Source organism: Haliotis rufescens, unplaced genomic scaffold, assembly GCF_023055435.1.
Source record: "Haliotis rufescens isolate VD_foot unplaced genomic scaffold, xgHalRufe1.0.p SCAF_15, whole genome shotgun sequence".
Lineage (NCBI taxonomy): Eukaryota > Metazoa > Mollusca > Gastropoda > Lepetellida > Haliotidae > Haliotis > Haliotis rufescens.
In genome coordinates this window covers 7,123,590-7,142,417 of record NW_025963835.1, presented here as the reverse complement: position 1 = coordinate 7,142,417, position 18,828 = coordinate 7,123,590, and the positions used below count along the sequence as shown (strand labels likewise).

The window sequence follows — 18,828 nt, the reverse complement described above, 5'->3', positions numbered from 1 at the left end:
CATGAGATGTGAGAATCGACCCTCTTAATGTTATAATAACAGTTCCTAGAGAAACGTAGAGATTACATGAGATGTGAGAATTGACCCGCTTAATGTTATTACAACAATTCCTAGAGAAACGTGGAGATGACATGAGATGTGAGAATCGACCCTCTTAATGTTATAATAACAGTTCCTAGAGAAACGTAGAGATTACATGAGATGTGAGAATTGACCCGCTTAATGTTATTACAACAATTCCTAGAGAAACATGGAGATTCACCATTTAAAAAGAATAGGGGTGTATGTAGGGTTTTTTTCCAGCTGTATGTTATTTAGTATAATTAATACAAGAACACAATTATAGAGATTACACTCTATTTTTTAGTATCGCTCTCCCGGACGCTCTCACCAGATGCTCTCCGGCGTTGCCTGGACGCTATAGTACCGGACGTTTTACACTCAGTGAGCCATCTGGGGCCACGCATGAACTATTGAAAACGTCTGTCTTTCAGTATTAGTTATGGAATAGTATACAGAATATGACACCATAAAAGAACGTTATATTTTTTTTCCATAAGCAAATTTAGATTGTATCCTTCAAAGCCCACGTTACGAATACCTCGTCAGTTCGAATAACATCAAATCGTATTTGCTTTGCAGAGTCACCATTTAAAAAGAATAGGGGTGTATGTAATGTTTTTCCCAGCTGTATGTTATCTAGTATAATTAATACAAGAACACAATTATAGAGAATACACGTTATTATTTAGTATCATTCTCCCGGACGCTCCCTGGCATTGCCCGGACGCTCCCGGACGCCTGGACGTTTCCGGACGCCCCCGGGCGTTATTTAGTATGACCGCGCTGGGATATCCCTTTGCCTTATTGCTGGCATGCCAGGCAAACACATATTCCATACAACTGTCAAATTCCCCGCTGCTCCTAATATGGCCTGAGATGAACTTATTTGGCAACCTCGTCCCTTTCCGTAACTGCTGCAGAAATGACCGATCGCGTTCAGTGTCTAAGCTGTGGCCCCGTCTCTAATATCACAATATAGCTTGGCGCAACTTGATGACGCGCATAGGGAGCCGTGAACCAGCTTAGTTCAGTGTCGTGAACACACTCCGTCGCAATGGTGACTCAACATAACAGCAGTGCTTCGTGACATAATGTTCCGTGATTTCTGTGCAGAGATCTTATGGAAAGGATTGATTTAGATATTTTCCTGATCTATATACTTTACTGTTAACGTCAAGGGCCCTTTTTTTAGTATTATGATGAACTGTTTGTTATGACGACAAGGATTTGCATAAGGGTCGTAATGGATTTGTGGTCAAAACACGGTGATTTAAATTAGATGCGTTTTTGATAGATAATGATGCAAATTGAAATTGTTAATAAGTACAAATATCTAGGAACGATTATTAACACTTAACTTTCGTGGGATGCTAATACAGACTGTAATTTACAATAATGACCAACAAAGACTTTATTCTCTTTAATAATGATTACACTGTCATGTCCTTGTTTTGTATAAGCTTCATAACTCAATAATTCAATTGGAATGACTTTGACCTTGGCAAAGATCGTTTTGCAACAAGTGATTCCCTATGTAAAGTGTGTGTTGAATGACCCTGGCTTTGTTGTCGAATAATTGTTTGACAGTTGTTAAATATGGGGTTAAGTTTTATCTCTGAAATATTTCAATAAGGACAGTTCTAAGTTGGAATCTTCAATTTTCAATTGAATCCAATGTACAACATGTACAGTTAGGACGTTTCTGTAATGTGAATGCTACTTATGTTTGCAGTCTGGATGAATAAAAGAGTCAGTCATCTGCGCAGCATCAATGGAAAGAGAGAAGCCCATAGAAGAGAAGCAATGAAGAACAAGAGTAGAGCAACAGTGAGTGGTAAATATTTAAAATTATTCTGTTTGGTTCATCATGTTAATGTAGCTATTCTGCAAATATTTCGTCAGTTTGCTTGTTCTTTATGGACAATATCCCACGTCCTTGGGGTACGATTACGAGTGATCAATGAGCCCACTTACTACCTCATCTATTACTTTGGCTTTTTAACAGCTGTAAGTTAATGAGTGTTTCAACTCATCGACATGGAACAATATATATCTCAAATGTTTGGTATATATATTACAAGACTCATATACGATGAATTAAGTGAATTTGCTGCCTTCTATCTGTAAGTACATGTTGAAACAATTCTTTTTTATTCTAATCTTATAATCTTTATACACAATTCTGCAGAAACTGAAGTCCAGCTTGAGATCCGTGGATGAGTACTCCAGGTTGACAGTCTGGAAGGACCCTTCCATATTTCAGTAGTGATTGGCAGACAGTGATGAGGAGTCCTGTTATTTCAATGGAAACCGACTGAGACGTTGTATGCCAAGTGGGCACTGGGACACACTCACAAAGGCTGGTCTGGTTTATGTGAGAAGACCAACCAATGCCAAGCCGGAGTGGGATTCTTCAAGGATGTTCAAGAAATTGTTGTCTTCGGCCATGTGGTAATCACTTGAAAGGAATGATGAATGGGACTTATTGTCTATAAATGTGGACCCAAACACCAAATAGAATGTTCACAATTCTACTAACACAATGCAACGGGGATAGAACCAATCTGGCCTCCCCTCATCCTGGTTCCTGTTCTTCCATGGCAATATAGAAGCAAAGGAGGTTTGAGGGCAAGTAACTCTGAACTGGTGAGCTTGGTCTGCTGGTGCTTTCAAGCGAACAGTTATTCTGCTCTGTTATGAGTATTGAAGAATAGGAGGAAATTGCATACTGCATCAGGAACCATCATGTGAACACTGATCAATGTGTGATATAGGCATATAAATAAAAGAAATTGATAATTGTTTGTTGTTCATGCTTCATTAGCCAGCTGTGTAAATGGGGATGTTCAATGATTTTGACTCAGTTTGATAGCCACAGTTATCTTATGAAACCATGCACTGCTTGGACATCTGAGGAATAACATGTGTTTCCTTAGCTCTGGGAAAGTCTGATGAGACATTGATCTGTTATGTCAAAGGTCAATGTCATAGCCAGACAAAAAGTTTGTTTTGGGCCAAACTGTTCCTTAGGGCAGGGGTAGAAGTTGGCAAAAGGTCATGCATGACCTACATATACTTATTTTTTCTCGAAAGTGCCTTTTTCTGCAGAAGTCTAAATAACACATACATTTAGTGGTATATCATTTTCATACTTTTGTCAATGTTGCATTGAATTCCATCAAAGGACATATTTGGTTTATGTGCTGGATAGCTCTTTGAAATGTTTTTGAAATATTTGTCACTGATATTGAAGGTCAAAAGTGATGACTCATGAAGGGTTGAAGTGTAAGATCAAGGCAATAGTGAAGGTCATTTATAAAGAATTTTCTTCTATTATCACTAAAATGCCTATTTCTGGAGATAAGGAAGTATTGTGAAGTATTATGCATGCAGTATTATATAATATGTTATTTGAATACTCATGTATGAGCAGTGGTAACAAATCACAGTCACCTAATTTCAATGAGTAGCATAAGCCATATTTTCATTGTTGCATATAATTCTGCCTAGGGCCTTCATAAGTGGTAGAAGTGATATGAAGCCCTTTACAATTGTTTCTAAAATAGTCGCAACTAATATTGAAGGTCAAATTAACTTTCAATGTCTTTCAGTAAAAAATGTTCACAATAACTGAGGTAGAGCTCTCTGTTGTGTGATGAAATCTGGTACATGTCACCCTCAGAGTGAGGCATATTGTGTTTCAAACTTCAATGAAGCTGGTATGTCCAGATATGACAAGTACTTGTACCTTTACAAATAATGTTATTGTCATCTCACCAGGACCAAAGGCCCGAATAAGGACAGTCGATGACTTTATACTTTCACTCAGAACAAACTGGAAGTCTGAACATGAAATTTATGGATATCATCATTCATTTATTATACCCCCGACAAAATGTCGTCGGTATATAGTTATACCAAGATTCCGTCCGTCCGTCTGTCCGTCCGAAAACTTTGTCCGCGTGATTTCTCTTAAACTATTCAGTGGATTCATCTCAAACTTAGTACATATAATCTGTGTCATATGGAGGGGTGCAGTCAAAAGAAAAAAAAAGTTTTTATTAATTTTCCATTTTTTTATGAATTTTTCAAACCCTAATGTCCATCTGAAGACTTTGTCCGCGCGGTTTCTCTTAAACTATTCAGTGGATTCATCTCAAACTTAGTACATATAATCTGTGTCATATGGAGGGGTGCAGTCAAAAGAAAAAAATTGTTTTTATTAATTTTCCATTTTTTTATGAATTTTTCAAACCCTAGCGTCCGTCCGAAAACTTTGTCCGCGCGATTTCTCTTAAACTTTTCAGTGGATTCATCTCAAACTTAGTACATATAATCTGTGTCATATGGAGGGGTGCAGTCAAAAGAAAAAAATTGTTTTTATTAATTTTCCATTTTTTTATGAATTTTTCAAACCCTAAGTTAACCCTATCCTAGCTATTTAATTTGTAACTACTGACACACTAGGCGGGTCGGGGGTATTAGTGAGCCACGCTCACTTTTGCACTTGTTAGAACTGATGTTTGTTCATTAAACAGCTTAACATCTAAAAGGAATTATAGATGAAATTGAAAAATTGTCTTCTTCACAAGTACATGCCCATAGATCTCAACTTTTACAACTAAAATAACACAAAATATAACAACAGCTATCTGATATACCCAGGCTAATATTATTGACTAGAAAAAAGACATCTTGAAAAATCCTACCAATGTTCAATTTTCTGGGTTACTTTCAAATATATTTTTAGGTGTTTCACACCGAATTGAACAAAATGCACACACCCCGAATTGTGAGTGATTGAGTGAGTATGGTTTTACGCCGCTTTAAGCAATATTCCAGCAATATCACGGCCGGCATTTGTGACATTTTCTTTTTGAAATTCTGAATGAGGTTTCCGGTGTGGTATCCAGCAAGTTATCTGCCACCGGATACCCGGATGCGTTTTGGGTAAGTGTCCGGAGGTATCCGGATACCAGAAACTGCATTTTTTTTGCTGTGATACCGATATAGAGAAAATAACAAGGACTGGACGGCTCGGAGTCATTATACTGTGTCTGAAAGGGGTATCGTGTTAAAATGTGGCTTGGTATCTTAGTGGGCTATGTAGAACTATAAAAAACGTTAGTCCTCATGTCATAACATTTCACCTCCCGCACACAATGTAGCAAAAATATATGTTTCATATTCTTCAGAATCCACTGAACCAAATTTGCTGAAAGTTACCATAAAAGCTTGTCATAATACGTTTGAAGTGTTACAAAATGAATGATAATAGTTTTGAAATACGTTGAATGTTTCTCTCCAGATTCATGTTCAGTTACTTATTTAATATTTGTCAAGAAGTCCTCAGATTTGTTTGTCTGACTCGCATGAGGTGGTTACGTTAACAACTAATGGTGTTTGTAACAATTTAAACAGCTCATGGTAGCTAATCCGATATCCCATTAACTTCAGTGTATATGAAGGGATAGTCGATATACCGTTTTAGACTTCATAATAATTATATCTTCCTTCTGTACGTGAGTATCAATTTGGGGGAGTCTATGGACATCGCCTAACAGTTTTGTGGACATGTTCCTATTTCTGCTTTTATTTACAACATAGTTAAAGTTTTCACTAAGAACTGGACATATAATTCTCGTCCTACGGAATGTGGTAGTTACGTCAAATATGACAACCACAGTTGTCATCCGATCCGGAAAGCGCCAATAAGGAGAAAGTAGTGTCAGTTGTCAGTAGCTGATATCAAAACGGACAGATACTTAAAGTGTACTGATCAGGTGAGTGGGTTACTGCAATTATCCATATATCGGTGACAAAAAAGCATTTGATCGGTGTCTTTGCATGTTACGCCTTCGAAGTACGATATATCTACACGGATTGGTAGGGTGACAAAAGACGTCGATCAATATCGATAGAACGCGTTCATTATTAAAGGTCACAATTCATTGCGACTGACTCATTTATCACAAAGTCCTTCATCCGTCATACATACACTTACCGTAATGCTTCTCGACTGTTTGTTTCTCCGTATTCGCTCGACTAATGGCGTCACCGCTGATACTGACATGGATTTAAAAATAGATTTCTGGGAAGACCACATTCAATGTTTGTTTTGACAACCGCCATCGAAGGTACGTGTAACGGTATCTAATGCAGCACATGCAAGCCAACCTGAATAGCAAGGCGGTTAGTATTTCACTTGACTTTGACTTGTTGAGGTTACAGGATTAACACACGATGTGTCCTCGCGTTCCACTGGAAAGTTTCCAGACGACCACTTATAGAATGAGTTACATACTTATGAGGAATATATGTCTGTGGTGGTATATTCAGTAGTAACGGTAGGTACATGTAGCTAGGTAAAGTATATTCTGTTTGTTTGTTTGTTGTTGAACTCCGCAATCAGCAATTGCTACTACTACTATATTACAGCGGCAATGTACAGACAAACCAGTGGTTGATATTATGAACAACGCCCCACTCTGTATGGGTACGATGACACACAACCAACCACGTCATCTAACCGAACCACGGTACTTAGTCGCTTCAAACGAAAATTAGATGAATTTATGGGTCATGTCAAAATATACCTCAATATTAATTGGAAAATTTAGTGATGCACAATGTCAGTCTATAGGCATATGAAACCGCCGTGGCGTATATGATTTCTTCTCTTTGTTATTTTTTGTTGTTGTTCATTGTTAAAGTGTTAGTATTCTTTGAAAACTCACGTTCCGGTGACTTGCAATAGGTAGCTGTGAGCTTGCCAACTTTGGCGTGTTAAACGAACACTGCTATTGAACTATCCTTTGTTAACTTAGAATTGTGGGGCATGACATACACCCTCTCGCTCAAATATTCGTCAACCAGTAGCGTCCACGCCGCAAGCTCGTTAACAGTTTTGCAATCAGTTTCCGATCGAGGACCAAACCTAACTAGACTTCGATATTATGTCGTTGGATTTAGACCAAATGGGATATTTTAAAAGATCCTCATATTAAACAGGTAAAGCGGGATCATGATATTATTAAAACTGGTTTCCATAGCTTACTTTTAACATATATTAACATATATCCTGTTGAAGGATATAGAATCTATTAATAATTTTTGTAAAATCTGATAACTTGCGTAATTGATTTGCATTAAGAAGATCAAAGGCGAGATTACTACTCCTGAATTGTTTTCGAAAACCTGCCACATCGGTCAGTGATAGTTATGTCAAGTGTCACAGTACTATGTCAGTGATAGTTATGTCAAGTGTCACAGTACTATGTCAGTGATAGTTATGTCAAGTGTCTCAGTACTATGTCATTGATAGTTATGTCAAGTGTCACAGTACTATGTCAGTGATAGTTATGTCAAGTGTCTCAGTACTATGTCAGTGATAGTTATGTCAAGTGTCACAGTACTATGTCAGTGATAGTTATGTCAAGTGTCACAGTACTATGTCAGTGATAGTTATGTCAAGTGTCACAGTACTATGTCAGTGATAGTTATGTCAAGTGTCACAGTACTATGTCAGTGATAGTTATGTCAAGTGTCTCAGTACTATGTCAGTGATAGTTATGTCAAGTGTCACAGTACTATGTCAGTGATAGTTATGTCAAGTGTCTCAGTACTATGTCAGTGATAGTTATGTCAAGAGTCACAGTACTATGTCAGTGATAGTTATGTCAAGTGTCACAGTACTATGTCAGTGATAGTTATGTCAAGTGTCACAGTACTATGTCAGTGATAGTTATGTCAAGTGTCACAGTACTATGTCAGTGATAGTTGTGTCAAGTGTCACAGTACTATGTCAGTGATAGTTATGTCAAGTGTCACAGTACTATGTCAGTGATAGTTATGTCAAGTGTCACAGTACTATGTCAGTGATAGTTATGTCAAGTGTCACAGTACTATGTCAGTGATAGTTATGTCAAGTGTCTCAGTACTATGTCAGTGATAGTTATGTCAAGTGTCACAGTACTATGTCAGTGATAGTTATGTCAAGTGTCACAGTACTATGTCAGTGATAGTTATGTCAAGAGTCACAGTACTATGTCAGTGATAGTTATGTCAAGTGTCACAGTACTATGTCAGTGATAGTTATGTCAAGTGTCACAGTACTATGTCAGTGATAGTTATGTCAAGTGTCACAGTACTATGTCAGTGATAGTTATGTCAAGTGTCACAGTACTATGTCAGTGATAGTTATGTCAAGTGTCTCAGTACTATGTCAGTGATAGTTATGTCAAGTGTCACAGTACTATGTCAGTGATAGTTATGTCAAGTGTCACAGTACTATGTCAGTGATAGTTGTGTCAAGTGTCACAGTACTATGTCAGTGATAGTTATGTCAAGTGTCACAGTACTATGTCAGTGATAGTTATGTCAAGAGTCACAGTACTATGTCAGTGATAGTTATGTCAAGTGTCACAGTACTATGTCAGTGATAGTTATGTCAAGTGTCACAGTACTATGTCAGTGATAGTTATGTCAAGTGTCACAGTACTATGTCAGTGATAGTTATGTCAAGTGTCTCAGTACTATGTCAGTGATAGTTATGTCAAGTGTCACAGTACTATGTCAGTGATAGTTATGTCAAGAGTCACAGTACTATGTCAGTGATAGTTATGTCAAGTGTCACAGTACTATGTCAGTGATAGTTATGTCAAGTGTCACAGTACTATGTCAGTGATAGTTATGTCAAGTGTCACAGTACTATGTCAGTGATAGTTATGTCAAGTGTCACAGTACTATGTCAGTGATAGTTATGTCAAGTGTCACAGTACTATGTCAGTGATAGTTATGTCAAGTGTCACAGTACTATGTCAGTGATGTACCTGCTAGGTCATCCTTATGACAGACAGGACCAAGTCGACAACACATTAAAAAACTGCATGATATTAACAAGGTCTAACTTCACATGGCAGTGACTGTTTTCTGGATGTGAATAGATATTGCTAGAATGAAACCTGATTTGGTATGTAGCTACACGGTCAACGTTAACCAAGTTGTGTCATCAGGTGCGTAACCATATTTGTCACAATTATTTTATTTTATTCAGAATAACCGTGGAACACATCTAATTATAAGAAGGTTCTACAAACAGCACACCAGTGTCATGATTAAGATGTCAGGCTTCATGGTACTTGGATGTCTGTTTCTCTTGTTTCATTTACACGAATATTCTGCTCAATACTGTGCGGAGGGATATGTACGTGTACGTGCGGGCTGGGTTAAGTGTACACTAAAGAAAACCTGTCAGGAAAGAGGTTTCGTCATTCATAATGGCTTCTGTCGTCGATCCTGTCCGAGGGATTTTTACATTTCTCAAAATGACCGAACCTGTCACAAAACATGTCCGTATGACACAGTTGTGAACGGCTCCTACTGCTTCACTTCTACACAATGTACAGACATGGATATGTTCGTGTATAATGGCGGATGTGTTGAATCCTGCCTACCAGAGACCGTTGTCACAATGTCAGGTGTTTGTGTTCATAATTGTCCAAATGAAACAATCACCAATACTACTCACTGCATTAATCCTAATAACTGCACTGAAGCTGGAAAAGTAATCTACAATAAGACATGTATGGACAACTGCCCACCCGGATCTCCGTATGTTGTTTCTGGAGCTTGTGCCTCAGACTGTCCGCCTGACAAAGTGTTATACCATCACCAGTGTATAACACAACACGGGTGTATACAGGAAGAAGGCAAACTTATTCAAGGTAGATCATGTGTGGAGTCCTGCTCCCGAGACACCCCGAACTTGTATGAAGGAAGATGTCACACAGAATGTCCTTCAGGAACTGTGCTCAATGCTTCACTGTCTACATGCCTTGTAGATTCTGTCTGTGCAGACAGGGGACAATTCATACACAATAAAACATGTATTGCAGAATGTCCACGGTACGTAAGTGGTAAAGCATGTGTTGACGAATGCCCTGAAGGAAATGTGTTGCATCACAAAGAGTGCATTACAATTACAAGGTGTACAAGTTTTAACTATCTGTATATGATTGTGTTTAATGGCACTTGCGTTACATCCTGTCCAGAGGAAGCACCAAATATATACTCAGATTATATGTGCTATGCAGTCTGTCCGCGGAACTACGTTGCGGAGGACTGGCGCTGTGTATCTAAATGCAGTTCAGACAGGGGACAATTCATACACAATAAAACTTGCGTTACAAGTTGTCCTGCTACAGCACCCCTTTTTAATATTGACGGTTTTGGAATGAAATATTGTTTGTCAATATGTCCTGCCAAAACGGTTATCAACGATAAACAATGCATAAGCGATAAGTCATGTAAATCAAAACAGATGGTAATATTCAATGGAGCTTGTCTAGCCACATGCCCCGAAGAGGCACCATTTAATAGTCGTGGGGTCTGTCACCAGCAATGCCCTCAAGGCCAAAGAGCAGGTGACACTGAATGTATTGAGTGTGAATCAGATAAACTCATAGATGGCAAGGAATGTATCTATAAGTTTCAATGTCAAGCAAGAAAAAAGTTTCATCATCAGGGCAAGTGTCTCTTATCCTGCCCACATGGGACGATAGAAAACAAATATGTCCTTGGGAACACGTGTCTAGCACAACCAGACCTCCCATTACTACTGACACTGCTATTTGTCGCAATTTTGGTCTGCATCATCATCTGCATCTGCATGACGATTCCAAGGAATGGAATAGGAACACAGAGCAAAGGAATAAAGGCGACATTGGTAATATTATTTGCATTAACTAAAATGTAATGAAACAACCCCATTACCGCATAGCGCATCTACAGTTTACATTGATCATTCAAAATCGGGTATTTTCCCATAACGTTTAACATTTAAAATTCAGCAAATAAGGGGATAGATGCTTCATTTATGCCTATTATGTTGTACCCATTTGGATAACAACATTTCATAATCATAAGTGACACTTCGGTATATTTTGCAAAAATATGTATTCAATGCTGTAAGACGAGTACACGAGTACCCACGTCTTAAGCTAACTTGCCTGATTGAATCTCAGGCAATGAAAACGTATTTGCAATTTATTCTAAATTGTCCCTGCTTTTAGCGAATTGCATAAGAAAGTAATCAATAACGATAAAAAAAAATTTGAAAACAAATTACTACTGCCTAAAATCAGACTAACTTTAAGATAAGAATACACAAGGCCATTTAGAAAGTGGCCATATGTAAGAAATTTTATATTGGGGATAACACTTTCTTCGTAAAATACAGATACTAATACCTTTTGGGGTTCAGTCCCATCCGGGATTCGAACCCACACTGGCAGAGTGAGACACCTAAGACTATTTTATATTAAAATGTGTTACGTTTGACCACTTTCTAAATGGCATTGTGTATTTAAAGCTTTCGATACACTTGTATCTGTACTTTACTAAGAAAGAGTTATCCCAAATATATTATTTGTTTCTTTAAGATGTATGATTTCTTAATCATTTGTTCAACAAACTTGGAATGAATAACTGACATTTACTTTTAGCTTTCCATATGACATTAATTGGAAACATATCCCTTTTTCATATTCTCGTAAACATTATGGCTAAACTAAACGTCATATCTATGATACAAACATTTGTAACAAATATGTCCAATTGGAAATCCCATTGTAGATATTCCTTTTATACACAATGCAATAACCAGGTAGCAGTAAATCATTTGCCATGTGATCAACAATGTTTTAAATTTCGTAAACATATTGTGTTGTTTCTATTTTTAGACCACCAAGAACAGGCACCAAGTTTATAAAAACCATGGTTTTGAAGAACACGAAGTGGGCGAATGCAGTAATGATACCAATGAGGTCAATATTGGACCATTCCGTCAACGTGGCAATGAAGGAGCTGATGACGTTGACGTTGTGGCTACAGACGAAAATGACCAATATGACATCACTCATATAAAAAGCGATGACCTTGTGGATATCCTGAATGAAATGGAGCAGGGCAGTCAAAGTGAAACATAACATTATATCTACGACATTTAATTCTTGTGTTACAGCAAAGTATTAACAAAGATTAATCAATGGTATCAGTGATATGTCATATTAGTAAGACAGGCAGATGTATTTATATAATTCTGTATAATGGGCAATAGCCATAGTAGTATAGTCATTTGCATTCAACTGAGTACACGGGCACATTGAGGGTACATCAAACTGTATTTCCTCCGTGATAAGCCAACAACACATAATATACCAGTGTACTACAAAGTCTTTACATTCAGAAGATGATGTAGCTTCATTCATTTTCAGTTTCATGAACCCCCACACAAATCCAACGCCAGATTAAAATAATATGTTTCTAATACATCTAACCCATTTAAACGTCCATTTCCATCGATGATCATAACACTACTAGGCTCCTATAGTAATAATGTTTCACCAATATTCCACTGCCTTTACACTGTAAGTAAGTACGATTCATGGTTAATCGATCAGTTCATACATACGTTGTTACAGCTATTATCACTAGAACATGGGTTTTTTAATACATACTAAGTATGTGTTCAAGGTTTTTGTTTTCATTTCCACGCGTCCCTCTGTGTTGATAGGCATCCCCGTGAAACGGAACTACTTTCAGGTATCTTTGGAAATGGACTCCCGCCACTGCCGATGATTTTTCCAATCTCTGCTACGCATTTAAACACAAAAGTATTGACATGGAGTTCTCCCAAATGACCTTGGAAAATTCTTTTGGCACTAACCACGAAACAGTCAAAGGTCAAGATTGGGAAAGCCTCGAAATGTATTTTCCCCGTGAACATCGGGGTTAATTGGTCCTCAGTAATCCATTCTTGTATATCATTTCACGGATGGGGCATTGCTTTCAAAAAAACATTTTGTAATGATTAGCTAAATGTCAAGGTTAGCGTTCAAGGTTTTTAGTAAATTCTTATTCCATTCTTTCTTAAGAAACCCGCAGACATAAGATGCCATTTACCTTTATGTCAAAGGGCAAAGGTTCTTTCGAATTATTGTCAAAAGTTGTATCATAATTATCTCTTGAAAACGGCGCAAAGATTATCAACATATAAGGACACCCTGAGATGGATTTATTTTATCTGGACCCGTGGTAAAGCCCAAGGTCACGAGAAAATTCATATAATGTCATCAACCTCGTCAAGAAATACAGCTTCTTCATTACTTGCTTGAACCGTTTGTAAAGGTAATCTCTTGACACAACTATCCGCACACTGCAATAAGAACATAATTCAACTGCAATCATTGATCTACTTTATGAAACATGGAGATATTTAAATATTTTTTATTCAGTTCAGTATATGATATTACAGAGTTATACATTGAGTAGCTCGCCATGTGGAATACTTATTAGGTGTAGGTTACATACCTATACAGCAAATTTAAGTTGGATACAGGTGTACAACAATGTTTACAAATGGTGAAACGGGCAGGCTACATTTGCCATGTTTAGTGTGAAGCTAAATCCTTACAGCCCATTATTGGAAATTGTTCATGTTTTAAAAAAAAGAGACATATTAACCAGACAATTCATTTGCCATATTGTGTCAAACTGTCTTATTGTATTGTTTTTGTGTGTAATTGATTTCTCTATCCGAAATATATCAATTAAAGTCTTCAGAAACTTTTCAAGTGACACTTTGTTTTTCTTAATACTTGTATATATTTTTATATGTATATATCTTTTGCATGCCAGTATGATGTGATTTAACAGAATGTTAGAGTTGTACCCAAGTAAAATAGAGCATTTTGTAAATGTAAATTGTTTTGAACATTTTGCATTCAGAAAACATTCAAATTTAGCCCAAAACTCTTTAACATGCTTACAATCCGAATATACATAAAGTAAGGATTCAGCATCAGTGCCAGAAAATGAGCACAGATCATCATCGAGAATTTTCATTTTAAACAATTCTTTCTTTGTATAGATGATGCGATTAATAAATGTATTCTGAAAATCAAGTAATTTTACATCTTTTGTACATTTTCTGTATCTGATAAAAACATCCTTCCATGATATATCTAAGTCGAGAATGGTATCCCATTTTTCAAAGACTGTTGGGAGATTTGCTGTAGTTATAGTCTTATCATAAAAATACCTGGAGCCTTTAGGCGCTACAAGTAAGTCCATCAAAATTGTATTTAAATGTTTATTATATAAGATAATGTGATTATTTCTAATAGTATCTTTCCAGGATTTTGGCATGTTTAATAGAACTTGGTAATAGTCAATAATTGTGCCTTTAATTGGGTATTTTCTTTTAAGTTCATATTAGGGCATTATATCATCTTTAAAGAGTAAATTCCCTTTAACAACCAGTTACTTATAATGAAATCGGTTTTTTTTTAAACTAATGATTACACCAAAAAGGTTCTGTTTGTGGAGTTTGTTTTGTGTCTTCTATACAGTGTTCCCCAAGCAGTCAAAACATCTCTCCAGTAAGGGTTAGCTAAGTGTATACAATATTGGCCCCAAGTAGGAATATGTTTTTGGGTGGAAAGATGCTAGGGTTATTACAGTTTTTGTTTTGGAGATGTTTTTTGAGAACTGACAGTTTTAGAGAATTTATAAAAGACCTTACCTCTATCATTCTCAGTCCGCCTTCGTCATATTTTCTAATTAAAGTTGTTAGTTTTATTTTGTTCCTTTTAGCATTCCAGATGAATCTGTACAATATTTTGTTTAGTTCATCAATAAATTCACTTGGAGGGTTTGGAAGAGAGGAAAATATTTGTACTGAGGTTGACAGGGCCATGATTTTGACAACAGTAATTTTACCTATCAATATTAAATTCTTTTCCTCCATTTCCCTAAAATTTGATTAATAATTTCAATTCTCTTCTTTGTATTGATTACCCACAGATTATTTAAGTTCGAATTAAGCTTTATTCCCAATATGTCAAAGTCCCCACTGTGCCTGTCTAGCTTCACATCCTGACATGATTTGATGTCACAGCTTGTCATTGAGCCTATCCATATTGCTTTTGTTTTATCAATATTGATTTTTAATCCTGACATTTTATAAAATCATTTGGGTGTCAATCGCTGCACTTAAACTTTCGTCATTCCCATCTAGAAATATGTCAGTATTATCAGCATATTGTCCAAGTTTATGTTCCACATTATTCAGTTTGATACCTTTTATTGCATTATTATCACGAATCATTATTCCCAACGTTTCTGCAACGAGCATGAATAGATATGGAGACAATGGGTCTCCTTGTCCATATTGCTTTTCGTTACAGAAGAATGTAGAAAGGTGTCCATTTTGTATGATGCAAGATGAAGTTTTATTTATTAGTGTGTGTATCCATTTTCTTATGTTAGGTCCAAAGCCAAACATGTCCAGTGTCAACATGGTAAATTGTTTTGAAACAGTACCAAAAGCTTTTTCAAAGTCTATGAGTAATAGTAAACCAGGCTTATTTTGTAATTTTGATTCAAACAAAATATCACAAAGTATTCGTTTGTTTTTGCTAATACATCTTCCAGGGATAAAGCTAGCTAGGTTTCTGTGTACAAGAGTATAAAGTGTTGTTTTAATTCTGTTTGCTATACATGTACTCATAATTTTATACAATGAGAGAAATTGGTCGCCAGTTTTTGAGTAGTTGTTTATCTTTAGTGCCTTTAGGTATACAGGTAATGACACCTCTATTCATTGTTAGACTTAAAGTGTTATTTCTAAATGTTTCTGTAATATATTTGTATACCCATATTCCAAGTTCTTTCCAGAAAAAATTGAAAAACTCTACAGGGAATCCATAAATACCTGGGCTTTTGTTATTTTTCATAGATTTTACGGCCTTTGTTATTTCATTCATGTTAATCATGTCTTCTGAATAATCAAACTATGATTTACTAAGTTTTGGTGTCTTAAGTTTGTGTAATAAATTTTTGGATTCATTAGTTATTTCTCCACTCTCTTACTTACATTTATTCTCACAGTTGTCTTAGCGCCTCCTGGGTCTTATCAATAGAGAAAAACAATCAAGCCCAACACCTACCAGGAAGATAATTTCAACATAGCACGTAACATAAGAAAGAACGTCTACGCTTGCAGTGAGTGAGTATGATTTTACGCCGCTTTTAGCAACATTCCAGCAATATCACGGCTGGGAACATCAGAAATGTAGTGTAGTAGTGAATCGAGCCCTGGCCTTCGGCGTGACGAACGAACGTTTTAACCACTGGGCTATTCCACCGCCGCTCTAAGCTTGTATGTAGTTCCAAAATCTGTGAGCACTTCTCGCCGAACCTACGCCAATGAACAGCAATTCATATATGTCTGGCTCTAAAGACACAGGTGCGAGGTAGCCATGTCCCTTTACAAATGGCTGGGGTTCCAGACCTACTTTCAGCGCAAGGATACCCGTGACGTAAATATCGTCTATCCAATAGAAACGCATGTTACATGAGGCCTTGTGCAATTGTCTGACGGCATCTAATGAGATCATATACGCTCTCCCGGCACAGTGATTGGGATACGCTTTGAAGGGGTAGACGCTTTCATTGACATACCATTTCACTTTTGGATTTCGTAAAACCACAGGAGCTTTGGATACAGAACAATAAAGAAAATCTCGTTTGTAACCATTCTGATTAATGAACTTGATTAAATAAGGTACATTGACCAGAACGTCATGATCCAGTTTGATAATGAGTTTAACTTTAGGACAGTTTGCTAATATCCAGTCATATGCCATGATGTGTTTATATGTGAGATTACGGTAGTCGTCAATGAAATTGCCTTGAACAATATCTCCGTAGATGCTAGCCTCGGAGTCAACTGACTTCTGAATGGTCACATTTGTTGTCATGCCAATCATAAAAACAGTAGCCATTGACACGTGGCCGCTGTTTCTCAGTGTCATCCATGTTTTTCGCGCAGCTTCCCTTAACTCTACAGACGTTGTCGAAGAGTGCACAAAAAATAAAATATCCAGATGCCTTGAACATACATTTGCACTCAAGGAGAAGGCAAATAAATGTAAATTCAACAAAGGATCTGTCGATTCATTTTCAATTTGGAACCATTCAAGAACTGAAGTTTCAAACACGGTCTTTGGTTTGTAAAGACGATTGATAACTGTTAATATTATTATTACAATAACCGCCCACAGAGACCGTTTTAAGCTTCGGACCCTCATCCTTCAGCACAACAATGAAACAATAACAACAAGCCGTAGATCAAATCTGTCTTCATTGCTCTCCAATCCACAAGTAGTTTCCTCCGTGCTGATAAATATACACGACAATCCTGTCCTCGAAATGCCACCTCATGATAACTTCGTTAAGATTTATCCTTCACGTAGTTGGCTTTAATAATATGTCTGACAATATTTCATATATCCCAGTGTGTGATTTTCAACATTTTCTGTTGTGTTGATTGAAGAAGATATTTTTCGAAACACACAAACACAATGTATTGACCACGTAGCACCTGGTACTAGAGCCAGGGTTTCGTATACACAACACATTTCCACAGGGCGTGTTCACACTGTTGATAGAATGCTTTGTTTGATTGAATATTGCTGTCACATTAATGATTTCTTTTTGTTTTAAAGTTTCCTTCACCCATATATCCATCCATCCTTGAAAACATCTCGATGTTAACATTCCTACGACTGCTGTCTGACTAACGCCTTTCCACTCGGCCACGATTGTATATTGAATAAAACAGGCAACACGTTGCAAACCATCCACATCACTCTGAGAAAAAATCGGTGTCGTGACTACAATGTTCATTGATTCAACAAAGGATCAAAGAATTGATATGAGTTCCAACATAAGACCAATCTCATAACAACGATAACAGATACTATAAATCGACCTACATAGTCAAAACTCACGTCGCTCTTGGTATTTATTAATGAAGCATACTTCACAGTGCCCAGGTACAGAAGCTTACCTTTAGTAAATTATTTCAAACTCTACTCTATTTGTATATTCAGTTTTATCACCACAGTAAGTAATAAGTCAGTCCTAGACGTTTACCACGGTGATGAAACATGCGCATGGGTATGGTGCTGACAACCAAACAATCATAATCGGGACAGTGTTAGGATTTGAACCCCTAGGGTTAAGATCCTGTCATGCCTAAGGGACTTAGGGACTAACTCAGTGATGATGGACAAGGAATCGTGGTGCCTGAGCCGGCATGGCCACATGTGTACCCTGCTGTTATTCATAGTGATAAATAAGCCGCTCAAAGTCACATACTCTATCTGCCTAATTTGATCTAACCACTTTGCTTAATTGTACTTATAGTTATCCTTTAATGTATCAGTGCATCTGTGCATTAGATTGGTTGTATTTTCTACAGTCAAGAAATGAGGTTAGGTGAGGTAAAATGGAGTTTAACGTCACGTCCAAGATTATTGCACTTATATAGCGACGTGCATGCACGTGTGTGTGTGTGTGTGTGTGTGTGTGTGTGTGTGTGTGTGTGTGGCTGCTTGTACTGGTCCGGACTGATGCAAATTTATAGTGCTAGCCCACTGAGATATCATGCCGCAGTTTAACATGAATACCCCACTCAGACACAGTCTACTGACTCCGGTTAGAGGTTTGATTTGCTCTTTCTTCTGTATTATAGGGAAGTGAGTGAATGTTGGTAAACGCCGCGGGTGATCTATACAGAAAGTAGAACAACGTCCCACGCTATGGGGTCACGATGACACGCAATCTGCGAAGTGACAGAGCCTGACAGCACCCAACCCAAATACTAATATCAATCAGTTACCCCAACAAACATAAGGT

The 18,828-nt window shown here is 37.2% G+C and overlaps 3 protein-coding genes across 4 annotated transcripts in view; 1 reads left to right on the top strand and 2 right to left on the bottom strand.

Annotated features, from left to right (window-relative positions):
• The window catches only part of LOC124126897, a 31,688-nt gene extending 25,568 nt beyond the window's left edge, over nucleotides 1-6,120 (bottom strand). Inside the window, exon 1 of the mRNA XM_048396096.1 lies at nucleotides 6,068-6,120. The gene's annotated coding sequence lies outside the window, so the exon portion shown is untranslated. The remainder of the gene's footprint in view (nucleotides 1-6,067) is intronic.
• LOC124126898 (proprotein convertase subtilisin/kexin type 5-like) lies at nucleotides 6,065-15,975 on the top strand. 2 transcript variants are annotated; one of them, XM_046490455.2, is made up of 3 exons: nucleotides 6,065-6,255; nucleotides 9,119-10,789; nucleotides 11,805-15,975. In XM_046490455.2, exons 1-3 carry the CDS (start codon nucleotides 6,220-6,222, stop codon nucleotides 12,048-12,050), a joined length of 1,953 nt encoding a protein of 650 aa, XP_046346411.2. In that variant the 5' UTR covers nucleotides 6,065-6,219; the 3' UTR covers nucleotides 12,051-15,975. The 2 variants fall into 2 exon arrangements, with proteins under 2 accessions (XP_046346411.2, XP_046346410.2); XM_046490454.2 differs by lacking the exon at nucleotides 6,065-6,255 and adding an exon at nucleotides 6,271-6,410.
• Nucleotides 15,859-17,713, bottom strand: LOC124126899 (beta-1,3-galactosyltransferase 1-like). The gene has a single exon (XM_046490456.2). It carries the CDS (start codon nucleotides 17,214-17,216, stop codon nucleotides 16,278-16,280), a length of 939 nt encoding a protein of 312 aa, XP_046346412.2. The 5' UTR covers nucleotides 17,217-17,713; the 3' UTR covers nucleotides 15,859-16,277.
• Between the last annotated feature and the right edge of the window lie 1,115 nt (nucleotides 17,714-18,828).

Excerpts from the sequence above, each read along its gene's own strand:
- LOC124126898 (XM_046490455.2), top strand. The coding sequence starts at position 6,220 with ATGCAGCACATGCAAGCCAACCTGAATAGCAAGGCG. Across the intron at positions 6,256-9,118 it reads CCAACCTGAATAGCAAGGCG|AATAACCGTGGAACACATCT; the intron begins GTTAGTATTTCA and ends TATTTTATTCAG. Across the intron at positions 10,790-11,804 it reads AAGGAATAAAGGCGACATTG|ACCACCAAGAACAGGCACCA; the intron begins GTAATATTATTT and ends TTCTATTTTTAG.
- LOC124126899 (XM_046490456.2), bottom strand. The coding sequence starts at position 17,216 with ATGAGGGTCCGAAGCTTAAAACGGTCTCTGTGGGCGGTTATTGTAATA.